Below are 23,544 nucleotides of genomic sequence, written 5' to 3' on the forward strand. Positions count from 1 at the left end.
GATATGGAAAACTATCCAAGAAGTCACATTAAGTCTAAAGCGCCTCTTAATTAACTGTAAGCCTTTTGTCATTTGCAAGCTTTCATTCTTGATCAACTGTGCGATTGATTATTAGCGTCTGATACTGACATCATCGCAGGTCAGTCTCGTGTGGTGACATGCTCTCAGGAAAGTGTTAACTCGAGGTAAGAGAGTGTTGCTCGGAACAAAGTCAACTGCTCATTGATTGAGCGCAATTGTCCAGTGCGAGAAATCGCAAGTTTGCCAATCGCGCCTTGGTTTGCTGTTTATTTCTGATTGTCTGAGAAAGTGGGCGCGAGTTTTAACCCGCTCACAAAGCTCTCGAGGACGTGAAATATTTCACTGAAAATGGAAAAAGCAACAAAAACATACGCAAGTGCGTAACACTTTTTTAATGAATTTTTAACCATTCCAGCTACATTAGGAGCAGGCGTTATTCGTCCAATAATTTACTGAGAAACTTGAGAATGTTTTCAATGAATCATTTTGTATGTACAATTCTCTGTTATAAAATATAGACACTATATGGTAACCTTAATTATTACAAAGCAGTCTCCAGGTTTCTCTTAATACACGAAAGTTTAAAAAATAATCTTACACATATTATTCCAAAAAATTGCCAAATAATGATTGCTAAGAAAATTACGAGAAAAACGGGATCAATGTCAGCATCTGAGCGACTACGCACGAACCCCTCCCCTATTACAACAACAGTCAACTGATTCAAATTTTTGGTAAGTGTTGGGTTAGGGGAGGGGTAGGTGAGCAGTTGCTAAGATACTGACGCTGTGCTGGCTTAATTGAAACTTGAGTGTTTTGCGGTGCAGGCAATCACACATTCAAATTCATTATTATGCAATGACTAACCATATTGAAAGTACCCTTCGGTATAATTTGTACGAGGGAGAAACATGAAAAATTTGGAATTGCACTTGGGATTCTGTCTCTTAGATAGGGTTCAGTTACAATGAAAAAAAGGGACACCTACATGCGAATATAGTGCATGATCTCATGTACACAAGTCTGTGAGTCGTTCTTGCCTTTTTCGTGGCCTAATGTGATTTCTTTTTATCTCCATATCTCAACAACATTTAACCAATTCCAGGGTCTCGGTCAGGAGAGACGAACGAAAAGCGAGCGAGCGAAAATCGTCAGTGGTCTGGGAAGAAGTTCCTATTCGATATTTCTTTCGTTCGCCCCAGATTCTCACTTGTCCCCACAAACAGGCTGCTTGGAACAGTTCAAAATTAATGTTCTTCGGTCTAGTTTCTAACACCCAATTTAACTGACGGCGGATGAATAGTGGCCATTTTTGAGTGAGTACCAACACAGAAACCTCATGAAACTTATCTTAAATTTCTTAATTAACTTTCCCAGAATTAAATCACAAAATTACAGTCCAATAAAATAGGTTTTCTTTGACCAAGTTTACTCGCTATCAGCTGCGTTTCCAGTGGCACTTTGACTTGCCAGCTTATTTCTCCATCGCAGTGATAGTCTCTTTCTGTCTTGCCGAGGATTCGTTCCGTCAGTACCTGCCTGGCCACCTGTCACGTTATCAAGACCGTCTGGGAGAGACGAAGTTAACGATGCGAATTCCTCTTCCACGACTGCGGAAAAAAGCAAACAAAGAACTCTACTGTCAACACCAAAATTCCATCAAATATTCCTGGCCAAGTTACAACTACCCCATAGACACTAAGATCAGTCTACTGATACACAATCGCCGTATTCAACCCACCTCCTACCCAACCCCCTCTCCTAACCCGATGTAAAGTTTACCCATTGTTCACCCCACGTCACCCTACCCATTCCCAATACAAAGACTTTCCCCACCACATTTTACTACACTACTTCAACACTGTCCTCAAGAGGATGACGAATTCTTAAACTGAACTATGACCTCCCTTTTCAAACAAATTAGAGACTTATATACCTTTGGGTCATCGCATATCTCTTCCCCCCTCCCTCCCCCCCCCCCCCAAGCAAAGGGAGGATTTAATCAGGGATTTCTGGCAGTATCGGAGGGGAGGGGAGAGAGGCACTTTAAGAGTGACGTATCTTCCCCAGGGACGTTAAACGATGGCTCGACCGGGCTTTGAACCCAGAAGACTCCAGACACGCACCCTGGCTGTATATATTGGACCATTCAAAATTAAATACGCTCTGATAAATCTCTAAAATAAAAACGATTAAAACAAAAATATATGCATGACAAAATGAAAAAAAAATTGAATAAATGAAAGAAAAACTCACCTAATTTGTTGTTGAACAATCTTGGAGAGGTCACAACACTTTTGGATCGATTTCGCAAGGATGTCTTCTCGCTGTCGGATAAACAGCTCGTAGTAGGTGCCGTCTCCGTCCGCAAGATTAGATGTCGTTCACCCGCTGATAAAGTAGGAGTGGGGGGCTCACTTCCCGGGGGTTTCGGGACGGGACAGAACACCAGAGATGCAAAGTCCTCGTAGGTTGTGGGTTCTTTGTGATTTTTAACTATTCGCTCAATGCATGCTGCTCGCTCTTCAAAGCTGAGATCAACAATCAAGGAAAAAGAAAGACGTGGAAAAAGTAAGAACAATTTTAACTTCTTTAATTAGATTCAAAAGAGAAGCTTTATACTGAGAAACATGAATTTAGAACTCTTTTGACACTAGGACACTCCACCAAACACTGCATACCAAAACAAATAGGACTACACTCAAGCCCAGTCTTCCCCACAGTCGTTGTCTGGCCTCATCGCACAACTCGACGTGTGACAAGGTTGATCTTGCCTGACATACCCATCTGACGACTGCTACGCTGAAAAATTGGAACCTCTTTGGGTCGGTATTTTTTTAACAAAACAGACACGATTTCCTGATAAAAAAGGATACTATCTCTCATAAACAGGCAAAAGTTCTCTAGTTGCTCGGCTGGCGTTGATAGCGGTCGCTCTCACAAGGGTTGGTAAAACTTTCCTGTCCACCAAAGCACCGTCGAACAACGGTCCAAACATAGGTACCTTAAAAAATAGTGCCAAGGGAAACATTAACCCGAGTTTTACACAGAATACTTGATCCTATCAACTCATTCCCGATTTTAAAGGGCTATTTACGAGAAAATTTCCTTATCTACAAACATCTAAACCTAATCTATAATTAGTTTTAGATTCAACTTCTAAACATTTTAAGACGCTTAATAGTGGTCAAAACCGAGACCTTCAGCTTGTGGTCTAAACTTAGGTGTTAGATCGAGGCTCTAAAGACGACATAAAGCGGTAATTCTGTTAATGAAGGGAAACAGAAATGAAGCAAGAAACCACACCCTGTCTCACGGCTGCAATTCATATCACGATAACAGAAACCCCGACATCGTAAATATTTTCTCTCTAACCTTGGGTTTCTTGATGATTTGTATTCTGAACAAATGGTTCCTCAATGGATAAATGACAATCAGGACATGCGCAAAGTCAGTATTGACGATGCCATGTCTGTAATCACGGTAATGTTCTGACCAAACAATATGAACCTCGTCATTTCCAATATGGCGAACCTAAAACAAACAAGAAAACGAAGGCAACGTGAACGAAATTCCAAACATTTTCCAACAACTTTGAAGCAATTAGTTAAACTCGCCACAAATAACCATCGATGATTGCTAAATTCTGAAAAGAATATGATCTGATACCCAAATCTCCTTTCTAGTTGCGGTACAATTCCCTTGAAATTGGTAAAGAGAAGGTACTAATATAACAACTTCCAACTGATAAAATTATCTGATTTCAAACATGTTTCTACCCTGGGTAGAGACTTACAAAAGTGACCCAATCATTGCCTCTCGCGAAAGAGTGAGTTCAACGCGATAAACATCGTGCACGGACGCCTAACTTACCATTACAGAAAAGTGCAATCAATCTTGTTAACTTCCATAAACTTGGTATCCGAGAAAAGCTATATTCATATACTCATGTATACTGATAATAAAATTGTCGTCTGACCTTTCGGTTAAATCCAGTGTTATCAGTCGCCAGTGGCATTCTAGTAGACACATGGAACATGACTTCGGTAGTTGAGTTGCAGTAGTACGGTGCTGTTGTGCCAGTCGAAAGATTCTTCTCCAATCCACCCAAAAATCCCGTGTGCTTAGACAAGTCAACCTAGTCCATATAAAACAAAAGTCACTTGTGGGAAATGTTTAATCATGCAAGCATTGTGGTAGGTCACACAAGCCTTAACTGTATGTGCTACACCAATATGGTCAAATAAAATATACCGGGGCATAATGCTTTAGTCAGAGCACCGAAAATAATGTAGGCATAATGATGAAAACTTCTTCAAAATTCCCTTGATGTTACAGTTTAATATGAGGTTAATTCTGTAACCTGAATACTGTCAACAGTGAGCCTTCTTTTTTTTTCCCTAACTTTAATAACATTTGCACCAATAAGATTTTGTGTGTTGAACTTCGGTAAGCCTTTTACTCTTCGCAACTTTTATCTGTTAGTGATAGGAATTGGAGGGGGGAGAGATTGGTTGAGGAATTCTTAAAAGCTAATATTTTGAATCGTTAAATTGAGCATGATGAAACTTTTATTTTTTGGGGTAAAGCTCAAAAGTTTGCTGCTTAATTTTCGAGGATAATTCATCTGACCCTAAATACCAATGGTTGAAGAATGACGCATACCTGGCTGACTCTCTTGAATTGGTTCCTTTTTTGGAGTGATGCAAATTTCTGAGTAAAATTTGTGAAATATATCTCACCTCCCAGGCCAGACCGGCTACAAAGTGCTCAAACTGCACACTTCCCACACAGTTGGACATTATAGACGTCTTATCCTCCTGACCGTGCGCCACGTACACCAATGCTATTTTATGCGTCTCACGACTGTCGATAAAACAAATCAGCGACACTTATTATGAGGAAACCAGTTTGGAAAAAAAAAATACTAGTTTCCTTTGTAGACAAACTAATTCCTTTAGCAGCAATCTGGAATTAATGCCTTCGCACCCTTCTACCACTCAACTTTTTCCCGCGCTTGTCCTTTTTCTACCTTTGTCACCTTCCGGCAATCTAACTTCCTGCGTTTTCATTTTTCTCCGACTTGAGCAATTGAAAAGCCTTGTTAATAGCCTTGCGATCTACAGCGCTTGTTTTAGATCTACAAAACTGAGCTCACCACCGTCTGTTATCCAAGTTCTTCAACTCACGCAAGAAACGGTCAGTCTTTTTCAGGAGATCAATCTTCGTTCTGCGAAACGAAATCAATCACGGGAGAGTTAGAGACTCCTCGTACTATAGAACTCAAGCAGCTTGAGGTCTCTCTCACCTTTTTTCGGAAGTCATCATACCGGTTTGACTGACCACAAACCGGCTCAACTGGAATGGCGACACGGGAATTCCATATGGAGGAGGACTGGATGCCAGAGACGAAAGACTTATAGAAAGATGAGAGACAAAAGATACGTGACGTAGGTTAACAAGGAAATATCAACACCTATTTCTTGCTTCTCACAATGAAATATTATCGTGCGCCAATCACTGTTTTGCGCTTAGTGCATCAGTGAAAATTCTCCCACTAAAATATTGGTCTTCAAGTCTTTAAGACGGACATAATTTCCCAACAAAACACTGGTTTCTCGCTCATTTCAAACAGCAACACTTTTCGCGCCTTTCTCTTGTTCCCCTCTATTTCCAATATTCCTGTGCCTCAACTGGATACGAACTTTCCCTGCTTTCGAGATTTCACTTTAGAATTTCATTGGTAAACCACAGTAACTAACGGCTTCACTTAAAGAATTTTGGAAAAAGAGAAAGTACTCTAAAAAAGTAAAGAAATTAAACCTTGGATCATCCATGTCGTTCTCAACTCGTTTCTTCACACTGGCGTCCTGTTCAAGCACAGAGTCCATGACGTCATACTCCATATCACTTAATACGTTCTCCGGGCACGGACCGGGCTCATTTAGAGCGTGGTCTGGGTACAACAAACACTCACGGCTGGACACCCCGATACCACATAACAACTGAAAATTAGAAACAAATCGTTTTAACGAGTAAGTGTAAAAGCACAACGTAAGGCGGAAGTACAAATTTCTGTTGAGAAATGGCGAGTGAGAAGTGACACCAAAGCGTGGAAATCATTTACAGCAGTCGGAAGATACCTTTAGAGCCAACGAGAACTCAGAGTAAAATCAACCAAATTGCCTTAAGCGCGGGAAAACGCGGGTGACCGAATCGTGATTGGTTTTAGTTTTGCATCTAATTGGTTGAAAGAGTGACGCGAGTTTTCTGGACCAATCACTTTGCGAAGTAAACCAAAACCAAATATGAACATGAACACTTACATCATCAAGTCTATCTTCAGCAACAGGAGTCGAACATTTCTTGAATTTAGAAAGCGGATGATATGAAACGTCGGATCCTTCCCGGCTTCCATCTTCTTGCGTTGGAATATCATCACTTAGGTCGGGTGTTTTAACTAAAAGAAAAAATATATCCAAGAGCTGATTGGCAGGGATGGTAAGGACATAAAACACTGTAAGGCAATTCCAATGGCTTACCGCTAGCCTGGTAATCTTCATTTTCCCCTTGTAAAGATCCGTGTAACAAAGTGTAGTCCCAAACGTTTTTCCCTGTCATGTCACGCGTGATAACACGAACTTGAGTGGCTGCGGTGCTCGCGGGAACTTCCTGAGCGACTGAATCCTTGTGAAATGAAATAAAAAGCCACGTCATAGGATTAGAAATGCTCCTGCGTGAAATTCTCATTTCTGGAGTTAAATCCTACCTCAAGAGGAAGCTCCACCAAAGATATCAAAACGCTGTCATTGAGCACGAAAAACTGAAACAAACGAAGAAAAATATATATTACATTTACAGGTAGAGGAAAAGTTTCCTTTCCGAAAGCGCAAATGAACTAATCTTCAGCGTGCTATCAACTCGATCAAGCACCAAAATCTTGAGCGAGGTAATCTAACGCTGCTGCTCACAACCCTTATATGTATGGTATTAGTTGAAAATTAAAACAAAAACCTGTTGGAAAATGTTGAGGTGGGTAAAAATGTCCGTTTTTTTAGACATGGAAAATAAAACAACCAGAGGGTGAAAAACACTGACGAACAAAATAAGCATAACGATGAAAATTTTGATATAGATGCTGGTAAAAAGCTTACAAAAAGCTAACCTGTACATTAGGAGCGTTGAATATACTGGCTGACAGCTCATCGGTGTCTACATTAGGATTATCTTCGTGTTCGCTGATTAAACTGTCCACTCTAGATGGGCCGGCACCGAGTGGATAATGTCCTATATGGTTTACTATATGCATCAACACCTTGATAAACGCAAAAAGACTGACTAGCATCTAATTTCTCATTACAGTATCACCCCTGAATCACAAAATAATGAAAATGATCACCAACTAAAGAAGCTCTTGATTGTTATACGAATTCTCCTTATCAGTGCCAAAGGAAATGTAAAGAGGCGAGTAACGAGAATGTGGATACTGATGTTAGAGTGTAAAGGGTTGGGTGCCATGACATAAAAGCACCAAAAACTGAGCAAACGGCATGAGTTAGGGAAGAGCATGTGCACTAACTCTTTTTTAAAGACTTAGAATTTAAAACGAAAATTTATCGTCAAAAACGAACGCTGTGTCAGTGGTAGCACCTATTTTCGTACTTAAACGACCGAGAGTAAACTTTCCATGTTGCTGATCCTATATAAATCATATAAATCATGTAAATGACTTTCCTCCTGTCGACAATCAGTCGCTCTACACTTGCAGCCCACACTTTCTTGCGATAAAGAAGAGCAGAACACAGACCACTTTAAAATACCGCGCCACAGTTCACAAATACGAATGTTACTTACTGCTTTAGCTGTAAGCTCCACAGAATCCGACTTGGGAGGAAAGTCAAACATATCTTGACCGCCGGGATCTAAAAAATAACAACAGCTGTGAAATAATTGGAAAAGGAAAAGTAGGAAAGAAGGGCTGGAAGAGGGGAGGGGAGGCATAGAGTCCTTTTTAATGAAATACCGCGAAAATAAAACCTTAGTGTTCAAAACGACCAACCAGCAGTAAAATCATAAAGAGCCAACGGGAGCTCAAAGTGCACGCTCGTTACTGGCCTGACGAGCGAAATGGTCCAGTTGCAAGTTGCGACTGGTGTTCTGCACCCCATTAACTGAGAAGGTGGTTGGGGTTTTCTAGACAAACAATGGGTATAGAAAATCGAAACCGATGCAATCCCGCAAGACTTTCGACATTCGATTGAAAGCTGCTGGTCTTGATAATTTAACGTAGAGAATAAACCATTTTTAAGCGACCAACCATCTTCCTGTACGTCACCACCGATGTCTGTCAGACTATCCACAGGGCTGCTCGGCCCAGCGCTGGATGATCTGTTCTCCTCCTGTATACGGGCTAATCTGATCGGTCTGCCGTCGCCACTGATGATGGTAGATATGTTTAGTTGCTTGGTTCGTTTCTTTGGTCCCTTGTTCGCTGCGGCCATCTTTAACACCTACAAGTAAACCACATAAGAAAGCTTTTCAATTTAGTGGCAAAATGACCGCGTCAACTTCAAAACCAACGTTGAGGGAAAAATCAGCAAATTAAAGCAAACACTCGCAAAACGAAACGCGCAAATCAGCTACTTCTCTCCTTAAAGAAAGGAAAGATGTTGCTGTTCTGCGCTGCTAGCATAAAGGAGGACACAGTATTCTTTCTGATAAGGTGAACAATTGTGCATCTGGTAGGAAAAGATTACATGAGTAGAGATAAAACTTCATACCTGGAATACTCTTGCAAGTAAAGTGACATTGTCATCCTCATTTGTTTTAGACAACAGCTTTGAGACTGGTATCACCATGAGCCAATCCAACAGGCACATAAGAACTGACGCCAAAACCTACAAGATACAAAAACAAACCATGTCATAGATGTCAATGCCACCAATAGATAAGGTCAGTATACGAGTAAGAGGGCTCATATTTACCTCAAACTTGGTGTAGTAATGTTGCAGATATTTGTTCTTACCTTATGTTGTTCCTGAATTTGTGCCGACTCTCCCCCAGGGAGAAGATTTACAATGGCGTGACACAGAACCTGCAGGGTTAGCATACATTTAAGAGATACCAAGAAATAAACCACCGCAAATAAAATGAAAACATCAAAATAAAACCAGCAGGTCAGAATTTTAAACAGTGAACCATTTGAGAAAGCCTTGGAACAGAAGCGCTGTTAACCCGCTAATATCAGTATGCATATTCTCCATACTGTTCTCTATACATTTTCTAAGGTGCCGACAAGGAGAATTTGTTTAAAAATCAAGAGCTTCTTTAGTTGGTGATCATTTCCTTTATTCTTCTGACCTTCATGTTTGATTCAGCGGTGATAATGTAAGGAGAAATTAGATGCTAGTCACACTTGACGTCAATGAGATAATTATTGAACGCAAATTCTCCAAAAAAGTTTCAATGACATGAAGCGTTGGTTACTTCAAGAGACAAACCTCGACAATCTTGAGCGGAAGATCTTTTTCAAACGCGACAAGCTCCTTGTAATACTCAGATAGCAGATGAATCACACCGCAAGCCACGTGACAAACGGATCTGTTGTGAAACTACAAAAAGCAAGAAGAAGCCTCTGTGTTAGATAATACGACTTTGAAAAAAAATCTATAGTTCTACATATCCACCAGCAGTAAATATGTAACCAAAGTAAGGTAGATCATCACGCAAGTGCTCAGCGGAGAGACAATCGAAGTAAATGTTGCGTCTTTACTTTCGATTGAGGCAGACGGAAAACAGCAGCTAAAATGAGTAAAGGCAGGTGAAGCTATAGGAAGTCCACAAATTTACAGCAGGTAAATTTTACAAGTTGCCTGGCAATATAGTTGAGGGCTTCAAGAAAATTTAAGTAGACCGCGAAAACTTGCAGTTTAACAACGGCCCATAGGAACTGACCCATAGTCTTTTCTTTTTGCGGGATTTTCTTGCCGTAATCGTCTAAATAAACTCTGTAAGCCACAGATGGATGCTTTCTAACACGCTACACGTGAAAACACGTACATATTATACAAAAAAGACTAATCTATACTCACAGTTATAGAAGCTAAAAGCACACAAAGGCATTCATGAACTTTAGGATGTCCTTGGCAATGAATAAGCTCCTCAGCTATGAAGACACCAAGGGCATTAAGCGCGATACATCTGAAAAAAAATTAAAATATTAACATCAAAAGCTCGCAGCGTCAGTGGGATAGAGACAACAGTGATTTAACCAACTTTGTTACTGAGACAGACGTATAATTAATTGCTTACTTTACCTTGCAGAACAAGACGGATCTAACTTTGACGCTCGTAACAACGAGCTGATAAGTTTATCCTGAAACGAAAGGAAATAAAATTACAGTTTTACTTCTACTTCAACCTTAAACCCTCTCTACCTCAACATCGGCATGCATATTCTCCATACTGTTCTCTTAACATTTTCTAAGGTGCTGACAAGGAGAATTTGTTTGACAATCGAGAGCTTCTTGAGTTGGTGATCATTTCCTTTATTCTAGTGACCTGAATGTGTGATTCAGTGGTGATATCGTAAGGAGAAATTAGATGCTGGTCACTCTCAGGGGTCAAATGGTTAAGTTCTATTGCAGTTACGATAGAAGTAAACTTTTCAGGGTGTTCAGACCTTGACGTCTTTACATGTACTTTTTGGCTGATATTCATTCGTTTGATGTCCTGGCTGATGTAGGGGCATATTAGCGACATTGTTTGGAAAACACAACAACGATCCAATTAGAGTAACCGCTTCTTCTCTTGGTAACTGTTGAGAAAAACACAAATGAGATTACTATTGACACACATGAACACTGCATTGCTAGTCTGCTCTTCAAGATCAAATCACAGCACTAGTGGAAATCTTGACGATGATCATTTTCTGAGCCTGATTTAAGATGAATTGTTATATTTACCTCCATGTTCTGACTATTAACAACTCCATTAGTTGCCTGAATGAAGTCAAGAATCAAAAGACTGGAGCTTGGTAACATCACAGAGAAGAAATTTGCACAGCTGCTGATAATGGCGCTGGTGACATTCTGAAAATCACAAGGAAAAGCATAAGTTGTACAGGTACTTAGCATCTCTTCCTGTTCGAATGGACTGCGCTCAAAACTTTCCCTCTTTCTATTTTGTTTTTAATTACAAAAGGACGCTTTAGAAATTGCTCATTCTTGCAGGACGCCAGTCATTCCACCCTACTAGTGCGATTTCCGATTGAATGTGGTAGAAACAAAACCAAAGAAATCCCAAACGCCAATCAAAACAAAGGAAAATATCACAAGGAACCAATGAGAGCTCAAGTAAAAGCGAGCAAACTGCCTAAGTCGCGGGAAAACGCGGGTGACTCAGTCGCTTCAGTTTTACATTTGATCGGTTGACACGGTAACGCGAAAATACTCGACCAATCACAAACTGTATTAAAGCAATCCCAACGTAATTCCCTGATGAAAATTGCTCTCTATGGCCAAATTTAGAGATGAGTCGGCATAGGCACCAGTTGTTGGTGAATCTAACCATGAAACGGTGCCTAACTGGAGTTTAAATCCTCACAGAGGACTAAGATTTGCCCTTATTTGACGCTCGCGAGAATTTTTGAATCCACCTTACTTCTTGTGAAACCTCACCTGATCAGTTCCCGTGAGTCCAATGTGCATTAGTCGGTAAAAGTGCGTTAAGTATTCTTGTGACAGCGGCATATCTTGACGGCTGACAGTCATGGCGCACATCAGTTTGTAGGCGAGAAGACGACCGCTTTTAAATTCATTGTTAATGGACAGTGAAGCAGCCTGAAAAACAGAAAAACAAAAAGCGAATAAGTTGATAACAAGACACATTTGCAAAGGGTTACATAGGAGAGTTCTGTTACAAAAATTGTATATTTTCCCTAGTAATCAAACAAACTAAAGTTGATCGAGATACCATTCACCGAATTAACCGCATAGAACGTTGTCAGCTGACATTTCGAGAGTTGGCCCTTAATCCTTAACACCCGAACATCAGTATACATATTCCTATAGCTGTTCTTCATACGTTTCCTAAAGTGCTGACAAGGAGAATTTAACAATCAAGAGCTTCTTTAGGTAGTAATAATTTCCTTTATTCTCGTGATTGAGGAGTGATACCGTGAGCAGAAATAAGATGCTTGTCACTCTTAGGGCCAAAGGATTAGTCTGTGTTAGTAATCAATCTTTTTACGACGGTTGCTAGCGATCAAAACGTCAGCTTTTGTAAGCCTCTGTCTCGGTTCATTCACCAAAATAAACGTGCGCACTTTTTATTGTGTTTTTACAGCCATACATACAGTAAAAAATGCCCATGATCTAAAAAAAAAAAAAATCAACCCAAATGAACCTCTTACCACTTTCGTTACATGTTTATATTTCTGGTAATCTACAAATCGTATGAGGGACTTGAAAAAACAAGGAACCAAACAACGTAAAAAAAAAAAAACAACCTGAACAACCTGCCGCTCTGCTACTTAATAAATTGAAATACAAAATACATGTAATATACAGACCTCAAAAACCCACGTAGCCATGTGCTGTAAAGGTGGAAGCAACACAGGAATGGGTGGAGTTGACTTGTTATCCAGTGAAATGCCCTGATTCAATCGGATCTACAGCAAATACAAGCGAATTGACGCAACAATTTAATTTGTCTGATGCTAGCGAAACAAGTTAAGTTTAGAAAGATATGGATTCGCTTTAAAAAAAAAAGAAGCCTTTTGACACTTTTTATGTGCAGGGTCAAAAACGCGGGTCTATCATAACTTCAATGTCGTATTAAAGGGAGGTGAAAGCTTGATTTACCTTTGCCAACATATTCCAGATAGCTGTAAGACATTCGAACACTTTAGCGTGGATTGCAGGGTCTTTTATTTTGTTCACATTGCCCAGAATTCCCAGCATTCTGCGCCACAGGACAACTGCTGCCACAGGACCCCAACCTTCTCTGTACCCTCCCGCCACCACACTGGTGTCTTCCTCGTGAGAGTCGTCTCCAACGAAGTCGTCATCAAGAAGCCCTTCATGGGTCTCTTCCAGGTGGGGCTCAGGGGAGGGGCTACGAGAGCCTGGTGCGAGGATGTCAGGAGTTGCTAAAAACACCGATAGAGGCGAAAATTAGCTAAAATATTCATGTTTTCATGCAGTCTGAAAAGCTGCTTTCAGTGAAGCACGCGTTATGGTTTTCCGTGTGCTTTTGAAAAGGACAGCGTTAAAAATTCGAACTTTCCGCAGAGTTACTCTTTAGAATTTCAAGACGCGATCGGTGAAATGAATTGACATTGACTGCAATTATATCGTTTCAGGTGCATAAATCTCCTAGAAAAAAAAATGTAACCCCTCATATTCCAAGATCTGATTGTTAATTCTTCTCTCTATATGCTACACACTTCCTTGTATATTAGTTATGATGAATTTGTGTTAGATCAAGATAACAACTTCTACCTGATAAGTTTGAGTATTCTCATTACCTGTTTGCTGTGTAATGTATGGATATTACAGGGAGAAGTTACATTTTTATCACCTCCGCGAGTTTAAGGATTAAAAGAAGATTGATTTAAGATACAAACCTCTTCCAGATGATTCTGCAGAGGACCTGCCCCCGGTATCATGGTTGAACTCCTCTTTCACTGTGGTCAGAGGCTGCAGGACACCTTCCTCACCTTCACCCAGTCTTGCATCGCGGGAAGGAGTAGATGTCCTGTACACTGGTCGATGCTGACTGAGTTGCAAGTCCTCTAATTTGGACTCCAGACTTGATTCATCGATCTTTCCCAGCATCTTTGGTGATTCAGAGCCAGGTGCATACTTGGAACATGGACTCACGTCGAAGTCGAGACTACTGCCGTACCAGGCCATAGATTTCATGTTGTCTTGGCTTGACAAGTAACTGTCACTGCTACTTAAACGATTCAAACGTTGTCTAAATCTTCCATCTGGCATATTTTCAGAATCTTCATTAGCCATAGCACCAGCGTCCTCATCAGCTCTAGACGGCATGTCAAGGCTTTCCACGCTGTCTGTATCACTTGCAAGGGTGAAGCTCACTTTGGGTTCCTCAGTAGAACTTTCTTTGCTTTCTTTGTTGGCATCTTTTGAAGGCTGAAGCTGGCCCGCAGCTTCAGTGTCTTTTCTTGTTACTGTACCTACCAAAAACAGAAAAAAAAGTTAGGAACATTTATTTTAAAGACTGTTTACGAATGAAACAGGCCTGCACCAGCTCTGAGTAATAGCTAATATACCTTTTCCCAGGCTTTATTTTTACTACTGCTCAAGTAGTATTCATTATTGCGATGATCACTCTCGTCTTAATGTATCAAGTAGAGTAGTTTCCATGTATTTTGACACACAAATGGCCAGAAAAATGCCCAAAACATCTTAAAATTCAACTTTTGCGGGGAAAAACTCAAGATGGAGTCTTGAAATTGAAATTTCTGAATATATGGCTCCGTCTATCCTAAATCAATTTTCATTCTTTGCTATTTTAATGACCAATTTGCCAAATTATGCACCACGTTTACAGACAGCATTACTCACAAATAATTCTGGAAACTAACCTGCAGTAAAAACGGGAGAGGAAGCAACTTTTCTAAAGGGAGACACCTTATCCTCTGCTGCACTTGAGGGAAAAAAAGTACTGTTGGCTGTTGGAAACACCTTAACTTCTGGATGTTTAGGAGAGCTGCTTGACGAAACTTGGCCACCTTCTTGACTTGATACGAAAGGCCTTTGTGTCTTTGGTGACATGGATTGTTCATACTTTTCACTATGTATAGTTTTATCAACTTGGGGTATAATTTGCTTAGGACCATTGGATTTTTCCAATCGACTCCATCTTGAGAAAGACGACTTGGTAAACTGAAGCCTTTCCTGTTGTAGGTTTGGTCGTCTTTTACGTTTCTGCTCAGTTAGTCTTTCCAGAGGAAGATCTGCCATGTCCAAACCATATACTGTCCTAGCCATCACTCTGGTTAAAGTTTCCATTGTCACCTAGATAAACACCACGAGAAGACGTTATTATGCTTTTCAGTAGACTGTGAACTCTGAAGAAGTAAACCAATCCTTAAACAGTGCGTTATATATTTATTGTCCATTCTAAAGAAAAATGTGTAGTGTTTTCAGAAGATTTAAAACGACATGCTCACTGTAATGTGATTAAACCTTGTTCAGATGGCCCTTATGCTACTAATTACTTGCAACATAAATGAAATTACAAATCTGGCCTTTAATTCCAGAGTTGGAATGTTAAAAAGAGACAATAAGGTAGTAATCATAGGAATTATGGTCATTTCGCCCCCAGTCACTTTGCTCAAACCAAAAGCAAGTTTGCTCCATAGCTGAAGTCACTTTGCTCCACACAAAAGTTACTTCACTCCATGTAAGAAATTGGTGAATTTTTGTCGTGAATGAGCAGAAGAAACCATCAGGGATGTGGCTTTCCTCTAACTCAAAGTCTAGATCTAATGGGTTTTTCGGTTGTAGCTGCTGGCGTTTTCTATTAATTATATAATTATAAACATGTCGTCAAGGTCGTATAACATCAGTAAGGCAAATACAATCTTGTAAGCATATATACACCTGACTTATAGCATGGAGCAAAGTAACTTTTGTATGGAGTGAACTGACTTTTGGTGGGAACAAAGTGACTGGGGGCAAAATGACCATGGGGCAAAGTGGTCGTATACCAATCATAGTATCAAAATGAAAACAAAAAGGTCCAGGATCAAAATTATTACTAAAACATTTTTGTGGTTTGAATACTTACACTCCATTCAGAAATTATCTCCTCCCAGTGAGTTGCAGATGAAATAACTTCTAAACACTTATCCCATAAGTAAATAGGAACATTCACTTTAAGATTTGCTCGAATCCATGTCACAAATAGAGTCTGTTGAGTGTGAAAAATGAGGAAAATAATACTTTAGTGTTCAACCCTTAACACCCTAACATCAGTATCCATATTCCATTACATTTCGTGGAAAGCTGTGTTCTTAGTATAGTTATGCCAGGGAAAATGTAACAAAGCAGCCCCATGAAAGCCCACCAAAGACTAGCTGAGGTGGTGGCTCAGTGCAGCTGGAATCCTAAAAAAAAGTGGGAAAGAGATACAAAGGACAGCGATAGCTAGAGAGCCATGTGCCATGTGCCAGAAGAGATGCCACAGAGGAGAAATGGAGGAGAAGAAAGGCATCATCTTCCTTGAGCCCCTCTACCCAAGGATTCCTATGCTTAAAGTGTGGCAAAGTGTGTAGATCAAGAATTGACTTGCACAGTCACCAGAGGGCATGTCAACAGGAATGCAGGAATGACCTTTCCCCTGATCCTCAAACCCAAGGAACCAGCCGTCATCATCAGAATCATAAACATCAAAAAACTAAATTTAAAAAAAATCCTAAACATTTTTGTTAGCAAGTGTCTTCATACTCTTACAAGCAAACAAACCTGAAGTAAACTCCCAGCTGTTTGTCTAGCTATTTCCCTAGCTTTGTTCTGGGATTTATCAGGTACCAGTAGATGTCTTGAAGCTTCAAGTAGAGCTTCCAGCATCTGTTCCCTGTTGAAAACAAAAACATTTTGAAAAGAAAAAAGGTAAGAAGTGGAATGACTGTGATTTTGGCAGAACATTTTATTCTTAAACTGCTGATAAATCTTAATCAAGTACAAGAAATCATTTACTAAATTTATACCAAGTGGTTGATTCCATTGGAACCTCTAGAACAATGCTTCGATAGAGATGGACCACTCGTTTGCAAACATCAACCTAGAACCAAAATATACAAAAATCTAGTTAGATAATAAAGCCCCTAAAACAAACCCTCCTATAAAGATTTGTTTGCCTGACCATCAACCCTGAGCTCTTGAATCTTTGCTTGGTGAACAGTTTAAGTTAATTACCACAGATGTGTAAAAGAATCTGGCTGACCTGTTTATCCAAATATTCCTTTTCATCTTCTACAAGGAACACTGCAGCTGCATGTAGAATAAAAAGCCTTAGATTTGCCTGAAGACCAGCTCTTACATCTTCACAAGGAAGTCTGAATGCTCTCTCTCTTTCTTTATCTACAGCATAGGAATATGAAAATGTTCTGATGGGACTTTGTGGACTGTAATTGGACTCCTCAACAGAAAGAGAAGGAAACACACCCTGATCAGGTTCGAGCATGAAGATAGGTCTTTCAGGACTCTAAAACAGAAAAAATGGATGTATTAGCTGAAAAATGAAATGCAAAAGGCATAATCACAAGGGTGTATGGACCAAAAAGTCTGAGCTTTCAAGAGCCTGGGTAAATTTGTTGTGTTCTTGGGTGAGGCATGACACTCTCTCACAGTGCTTCTCTTAGCTTAGTCCAAGCATTTTGTAAAATGGTGTATCAGCAAATGAATCATATCACTGTCAGGAAAACTTCATGTAGCTCTAAAGAATAACCTGTGATGGGTACCAGAAACCTAAATCTGGCAGAGTGGGTGTCATGAGTTACATGCCAGACATAATTGTTAAGCTTTAATCAAGGTGAAACATTTCCTCAGCATTTAACATACAGTGTATGCCACTAAGGAAACATTTGTCTGGACATAGAGGAAAGAGGGAAAAGAAAGGATACCTAAATTCAAAGCAAACTACCAGTATTTAAAAAATAGTGGAATATTAACCCTTTACACCCTAACATCAGCATATGTATTCTCCATACCATTTTCTATATGTTTACTATGCTGCTGACAAGGAGAATTTTTTCAACAATCTAGAGCTTCTTTAATTGGTGACATTCTCGCAACCTTAATGTTTGATTCAGGGGTGATAATGTTAGAAGAAATTAGATGCTGGTCACCTTTAGGGGTCAAATGATTAATCAACTTACCTTAAGCCACTCATGATACACCAGCAGGACCTGCCTGATGGTGCTTAAATGTTTGGCTGGGAGACGAAATGCCTAAAGAAATAATGAACAAAAATCAAGTAGATTGTTTAACCCTCTACACTCAAACATCAGTGTGCATATTCTCCATAATGTTCTCTACACATCTCTTGAGCAGCTGATTTGGAGAAACTGTTTAACAATCAAGGTCCTCTTCAGTTTGTGATCATTTCCTCAATTCTCCTGACCTTGATATATGATTCAGCGGAGATCTTGTAAGGAGAAATTAGATGCCTGTCACACTCAAAGGATTACAATGTATGTGTTACACACCTACAGTTATAACTGGTTTTGTTAGTGATTGAGTTATTTAATGTACCTGACGCAAGACCTCATGAAGAAGCCTGATGTTTGCCTTGGTGGAGTACAAAACCTTTCTTATCACTTCACTAGCATCCTGTAAGTATTCTCTGTTACGTGCTAGACTGAATTTGACTGAATCAGGGGAGCCTGGCTCAATACTCTCTGTTGATGTTGATGACACTTCTGATTGATTGACAGCTAACAATGATTCTGAGGTGCTGTTACTTCTCTTAAATCTGACTGTGAAGGCCACAAACCATCGTAAAACTGAGTCCCTTGCACTGGTCATCGACATTTTAGACTCACTCTTCTTAGGTCTACTGCAAGGAACTTGTGCAGCTAAACAGAAGACAAAAAAATAAAAGTTAGACATGAATGCCATGGAATGAGGATAGAGGTAGAGTGTAGCAAAGTTGGATCTCAGTTTTGGCTTCTTCTGTAAAGCAGTTGAACAATCAGTCAGCTGACTGGTGAGCTGTCAATCTAGTAATAATCATCCAATTATTTATTCAATCAATCAATCAACTGATTGGCTGGTAATTGTAGAAAGCACTCTTTCATAACAAAATGAGAAGCACTAAGGTGAATGTACTATCTCCTAACCAGGGTTGGATTGGTAGAGCAATCTTGAAGGATTCCAGTCCTGAAAGATGTGTGGCAGATAGAATCTTTTGAAGTTTTCAAACAAGAAATAGAATGCATGCTCCCTGCTTCTCCTGTCGGTCCACTCAATCTGGACAAGCTAAATATAAAAAAATAATGAAGTTAATACAAACACACATGAACAATCTAGGATTAGTTGACACATTTATGTCTGAGATCAACTGCCGCAGTAATGCCCAATGCAGTACTAATGAAGTCCTCAAAATGTACCTGTGTACTCATACAGTCCAACACTCTGTCCAGGAAGAACTTTGTCAGTGTCTCTGGTGGAAGTATCCTTTCACTCGGATTTGCTGGAAGGACTGGTCCTACCTCATCTGAGAAGCACCAGTCTTAAAATGAAAGAGATGAAAGAGATGAAAGAGATGAAGAGAGTTATGGGTTGGGTTTCTGTGAACTTACACTGTCATCCTATTATATATACATATAAATCAACGGTTGCTGATTTCTACAAATGTTGTACCTTCCATAAATAGGAATTCCACCATATGCTTACTGCAAAAATATTTATTTATGGTCTGTGCAGCAATGTGTAAAGGATACTAGAGAATGCTTGCTATTAATGAGGGAATCAGCAATAATTAAATCATTCATAACATCTGCAGGTCTAAGACATCAATTTTACCCAACCAAACCTTAGGCAAGGACTTCGAAATTGGGGGTTTTAAAGAACTCTACAGGAGTATGGCTTATAAAAAAGCATTAAATGACCATTATTAACAATGTCTTCCTTACAAAAGTGTATAAGTCTTTGAATATATTCTGTAAGTCAATAATACATTTCTTTAACTGACCTTCACTCTCTCCATCAGCAGATAACAAATGCATGTTGCTAGTTGAAGAAAGCAGATCCCTGGATGCCATGTCACCAATTGACAGATATATTTCCTCAGCACAAGCTTTGGATAGCTTGTTCTTGCTCCAGTCAAGACTATCGACAGGATTTGGAAAACCAGGAATCAAACATGCATAGATAAGCTGACACAATTCATCTGAGTTGTCCTGTAATGCTTGGAACCACAGCATGAACAGACGAACACCCTCCCGCCGTAGCTGTTGAGACAAATAGGAGAGAAGTGCTTTAAAAGGGTAAGCCTGTCCTTGAGTTAAGAAAGCCATCCAACCTGAACTTATATATATATATATATATATATATATATATATATATATATATATATATATATATATATATATCTGTTTCTATAGCATAAAGCGATTTGGACCTTTACTACTCCCCCATTGATGGGATAAAAGTACATTGCAAGGTTACCTCCCTGCGTTTCATCAGGCTTCCCTGACAACTTGCCACCACCCATTTACACTCTTCAGTAGAAAGAGGTGCCATCAGAGTAAAGTGTCTTACTCGAGAATACAAGATAATGCAGGGCGTGAAATTAACTTTTTTTTCTGATAGCCACTTGGCTCCTAAATTCTTCAAAGTGGTAGCCAATTCAAAAAAAGTTGGTTGCCATTTTCAAAGACAAACAAAATCTTTCTTTACGCTGTCAGCGTTCTAGATAGACCCTCCAAAATTAAGTTAGGGAAAAGATCTTTAACGTGCTACAAAGTGGACGCTAGGATGTATGATATACAATGTTCAGGCTCATCTAAATCCAAGATGGTGTCTAGTTATCGATCGAGATGCATGTGCTACGTTTTGGAAACAAACTAAATGAGGAAGTTTGCCGCGGATTTATCTTTGCAAATTTATTTAATTCACTATATCTCTTGGTAAGGTTATGACGAAACATTGTAGTAGCCAATTTGGCGACTAACTTTCAGGATTTGGTCACCAAAGTGAAAAATTTAGTCGCATTGGCACCTGTATTAGGCGCAATTTCACGCCCTGTAATGATCTGGCTAGGTCTTGAACCCAGACCTCTTGACCCAGACCTCTTGACCTAATGGTTAGACCATCACAGCAACCACAAAACCCTCTAAAAGTCATTATATTTCTGTTCTCATAATGCAATACAGCTTAGTGTGACAGACTGGTTCTGGCAAGGGTTATTCTGATGTGATTTTCACCTTAAGTACTTCAAAATACAGATGACAACAGCATAACATTCTTGCAGGAAGGGGGAGGAAAGGGGGAGGAAAGGGGGAGGAAGGGGGGAGGAAGGAGAGAGGAAGGGGGAGGAAGAAGGAGAGAGGAAGGGGAGGAAGAAGAGATGAAGGGGGGAGGAAGAAGATATGAAAGGGGGAGGAAGGGGGGAGGAAGGGGAGGAAGGAGAGAGGAAGGGGAGGAAGGAAAGGAAGGGGGAAGGAAGGACAGAGGAAGGGGGGAGGAAGGACAGAGGAAGGGGGGGAGGAAGGACAGAGGAAGGGGGGAGGAAGGACAGAGGAAGGGGGAGGAAGAAGGAGAGATCAAGGGGAGGAAGAGATGAAGGGGGGAGGAAGAAGAGATGAAAAGGGGCGGAAGGAGAGAGGAAGGGGAGGAAGAAGAGAGGAAGGGGAGGAAGGAGAGAGGAAGGAGAGAGGAAGGGGGGAGGAAGGGGGGAGGAAGGGGGGAGGAAGGGGAGAGGAACGAGAGAGGAAGGGGAGGAAGGGGGGAGGAAGGGGGGAAGGAAGGGAGGAGGAAGGATCAAGGAGTAAAAGGCCAGGGTGAGGATGCTAATATGGAAATAAAATTCTCAAATATCATTTTGAGATAAAGAATGCCACAGACCCAGAAACCTTGTAACAGCCTACGTTTTATTGAAAGTTAAACTAATGACTTCCCCTTCCAATAAGAGCAATATATTTAAAAGATGTGAGTAACATCTCACCTTTAGGACATTTCCACGATGAAGAAGCTTTCGCATTACACGTGCTGTGTGGAAATTAAAGGCCAGAAAATGAATTATCATAATTCATACAAGGCAAGAACATAGGTTCTTCCTGTCTTTCCAAAGCAGCTATGTTAGATTATCAACATTAACAAACATGTAAATGATATATGGAGTCTCGGTCCACTTTTAACATCACTGCTGCTAAAAATGTAGGCTTCTCCAAATCAATTTGAGGTGTTTATCAAACAGCTTGACAGGATTCTGAGTGAGTCAAGCTTTAATACAAGTAATAAACACCAGCAAAGTACATTTAGCTGATCAATAGAGATTTTCCACAATGAAAATTGTTGGCTTATCTAGTTTCCATGGCCTAAAATGGAAGAAGACAGTGAAATTCTCTTTGTTTAAGTCTCACCATGGTAAAGCTAGAGATTTTTAGACAGGATATGAATTTAAATTTTTTTCCAAAAAAAAAAAAAGAACCTAATTATCACCTCTCCTTGGGTAGGAGGAAAGCTGTCAATAGTAAATTAGAGCTATACTAATTAGAGGAAATGTAAACAAAAGATATAATAGGATTACTTAAATCACTGCGGAATTTCGGACTAAATGGACATATGGCTGCTTGAATTTTTTATTTGGCGTTTAGAGACCTACTGAAAATATAATGTTATGGATTTCAAAGTTTAATTTTGTATCAACGTCAAACAAATCAGCATATTTACCAATACTGTTGAACTGCCATCGCTTTTGGATTAACTCGGGAAGATAGCGCAATATTCTCTGTTCAATAATAATAAAAATAAGCCATTACTTCAAATGCAACATGAAAACGAACTTGACTGTAAGCATTTTGATATCAGTTGCAGGCAAACCATAAACAAGCTTATGTTTATCACAAACTTAACGAAACATTCTGAACGCTCGGCATCGCTAGAATTACATTGCTGTGATTCATAAATACATAAACGTTATCATGAACAAATATAAGCTAGTGACAAATATGTTTAGAATCCCTCCGCCGTACCTCTAAAATGAAGAGAACCGAATCGAGGTCTCCCGCTTGCGATTTGTGGCCTAAAAAAATAAACAGAAAAATGAGAAGGTTGCGCTCTACATTTACACGGTCACAAAACTGACAGTCTAATTAGTCGTTTGCAACTCGACTCTACCTACGAGCTCTAATAACCAAAACATTCATCTTGACCAATTGCAGGACTCTCAAGCACACCGCTGTAATATTGTGTCCAATATCTATGCAAAAGGACAAGTCTGGTGAAATTTCTTTCAAAAATACTGACCTTTAGTCTTGAGGTTCGTCTCAACCATGGAAAATACATCGTGAAATACGTAGAATATTTCCGAGTAATGGCTTTTGAAAAATATCCTCGAGTCAGACGGATCAAAGTAATCTGAGGGAAAATTGCAAACGCAAATTAATTGAATGACGCTATGCATGCAGATCTAAAGCAGTATTAGAAATTTTCACCAGTTTGCAAGATGAAAGATCGCTCGCACCTAACAGAGTTCGTAAAGCCCGTAGCCGACTTTGGCTTTCCTTTTTGGGATCTATAAATCTTTGCGTAGTTTTCTTGATATCCGGATGGGCTCTCCCTTTATGGAACATATTTGTGTCCCACACATCGAGATGAAATTGGAGAAAGTATCACCAGTAACCTCTCGAAGTTCATTCATGACGCGGCAGCCATGTTCATTTCCACTTCCAGATGGTTACAGATCTGCGCATGTGTTACATTGTCAAAATATTTACTTACCGGGATGGGGCGCGGGCGGGTGTATCCTGTTGATTCGAAA

The 23,544-nt window shown here is 39.9% G+C and overlaps 1 protein-coding gene across 1 annotated transcript; it reads right to left on the reverse strand.

The window, feature by feature from the left end:
* Positions 1 to 398: 398 nt before the first annotated feature.
* LOC113667164 (ral GTPase-activating protein subunit alpha-2) lies at positions 399 to 23,475 on the reverse strand. Its single transcript, XM_027182953.2, has 41 exons — positions 23,248 to 23,475; positions 23,031 to 23,141; positions 22,757 to 22,806; positions 22,455 to 22,512; positions 21,727 to 21,770; positions 19,753 to 20,011; positions 19,169 to 19,290; positions 18,899 to 19,037; positions 18,312 to 18,634; positions 17,936 to 18,007; positions 17,002 to 17,262; positions 16,766 to 16,839; positions 16,521 to 16,632; positions 15,844 to 15,966; positions 14,636 to 15,068; positions 13,649 to 14,224; positions 12,885 to 13,171; positions 12,593 to 12,691; positions 11,700 to 11,861; positions 10,986 to 11,111; positions 10,703 to 10,837; positions 10,338 to 10,396; positions 10,113 to 10,221; positions 9,522 to 9,632; positions 9,047 to 9,115; positions 8,802 to 8,918; positions 8,339 to 8,531; positions 7,876 to 7,943; positions 7,187 to 7,336; positions 6,791 to 6,844; positions 6,564 to 6,708; positions 6,348 to 6,481; positions 5,845 to 6,026; positions 5,330 to 5,437; positions 5,180 to 5,251; positions 4,764 to 4,887; positions 4,001 to 4,159; positions 3,397 to 3,555; positions 2,898 to 3,025; positions 2,278 to 2,552; positions 399 to 1,631 (listed from the first exon to the last, which is right to left on the reverse strand). The coding sequence occupies exons 1-41, from the start codon at positions 23,354 to 23,356 to the stop codon at positions 1,450 to 1,452; spliced, it is 6,273 nt and encodes a 2,090-aa protein (XP_027038754.2). The 5' UTR covers positions 23,357 to 23,475; the 3' UTR covers positions 399 to 1,449.
* Positions 23,476 to 23,544: the final 69 nt, after the last annotated feature.

The sequence above is a fragment of the Pocillopora damicornis genome, chromosome 7, assembly GCF_964200805.1.
Source record: "Pocillopora damicornis chromosome 7, jaPocDami1.2, whole genome shotgun sequence".
Lineage (NCBI taxonomy): Eukaryota > Metazoa > Cnidaria > Anthozoa > Scleractinia > Pocilloporidae > Pocillopora > Pocillopora damicornis.

Excerpts from the sequence above, each read along its gene's own strand:
- LOC113667164 (XM_027182953.2), bottom strand. The coding sequence starts at position 23,356 with ATGTTCCATAAAGGGAGAGCCCATCCGGATATCAAGAAAACTACGCAA. Across the intron at positions 8,532-8,801 it reads TACTTGCAAGAGTATTCCAG|GTGTTAAAGATGGCCGCAGC; the intron begins GTATGAAGTTTT and ends GTTTACTTGTAG. Across the intron at positions 6,709-6,790 it reads TGGTGGAGCTTCCTCTTGAG|GATTCAGTCGCTCAGGAAGT; the intron begins GTAGGATTTAAC and ends TCATTTCACAAG.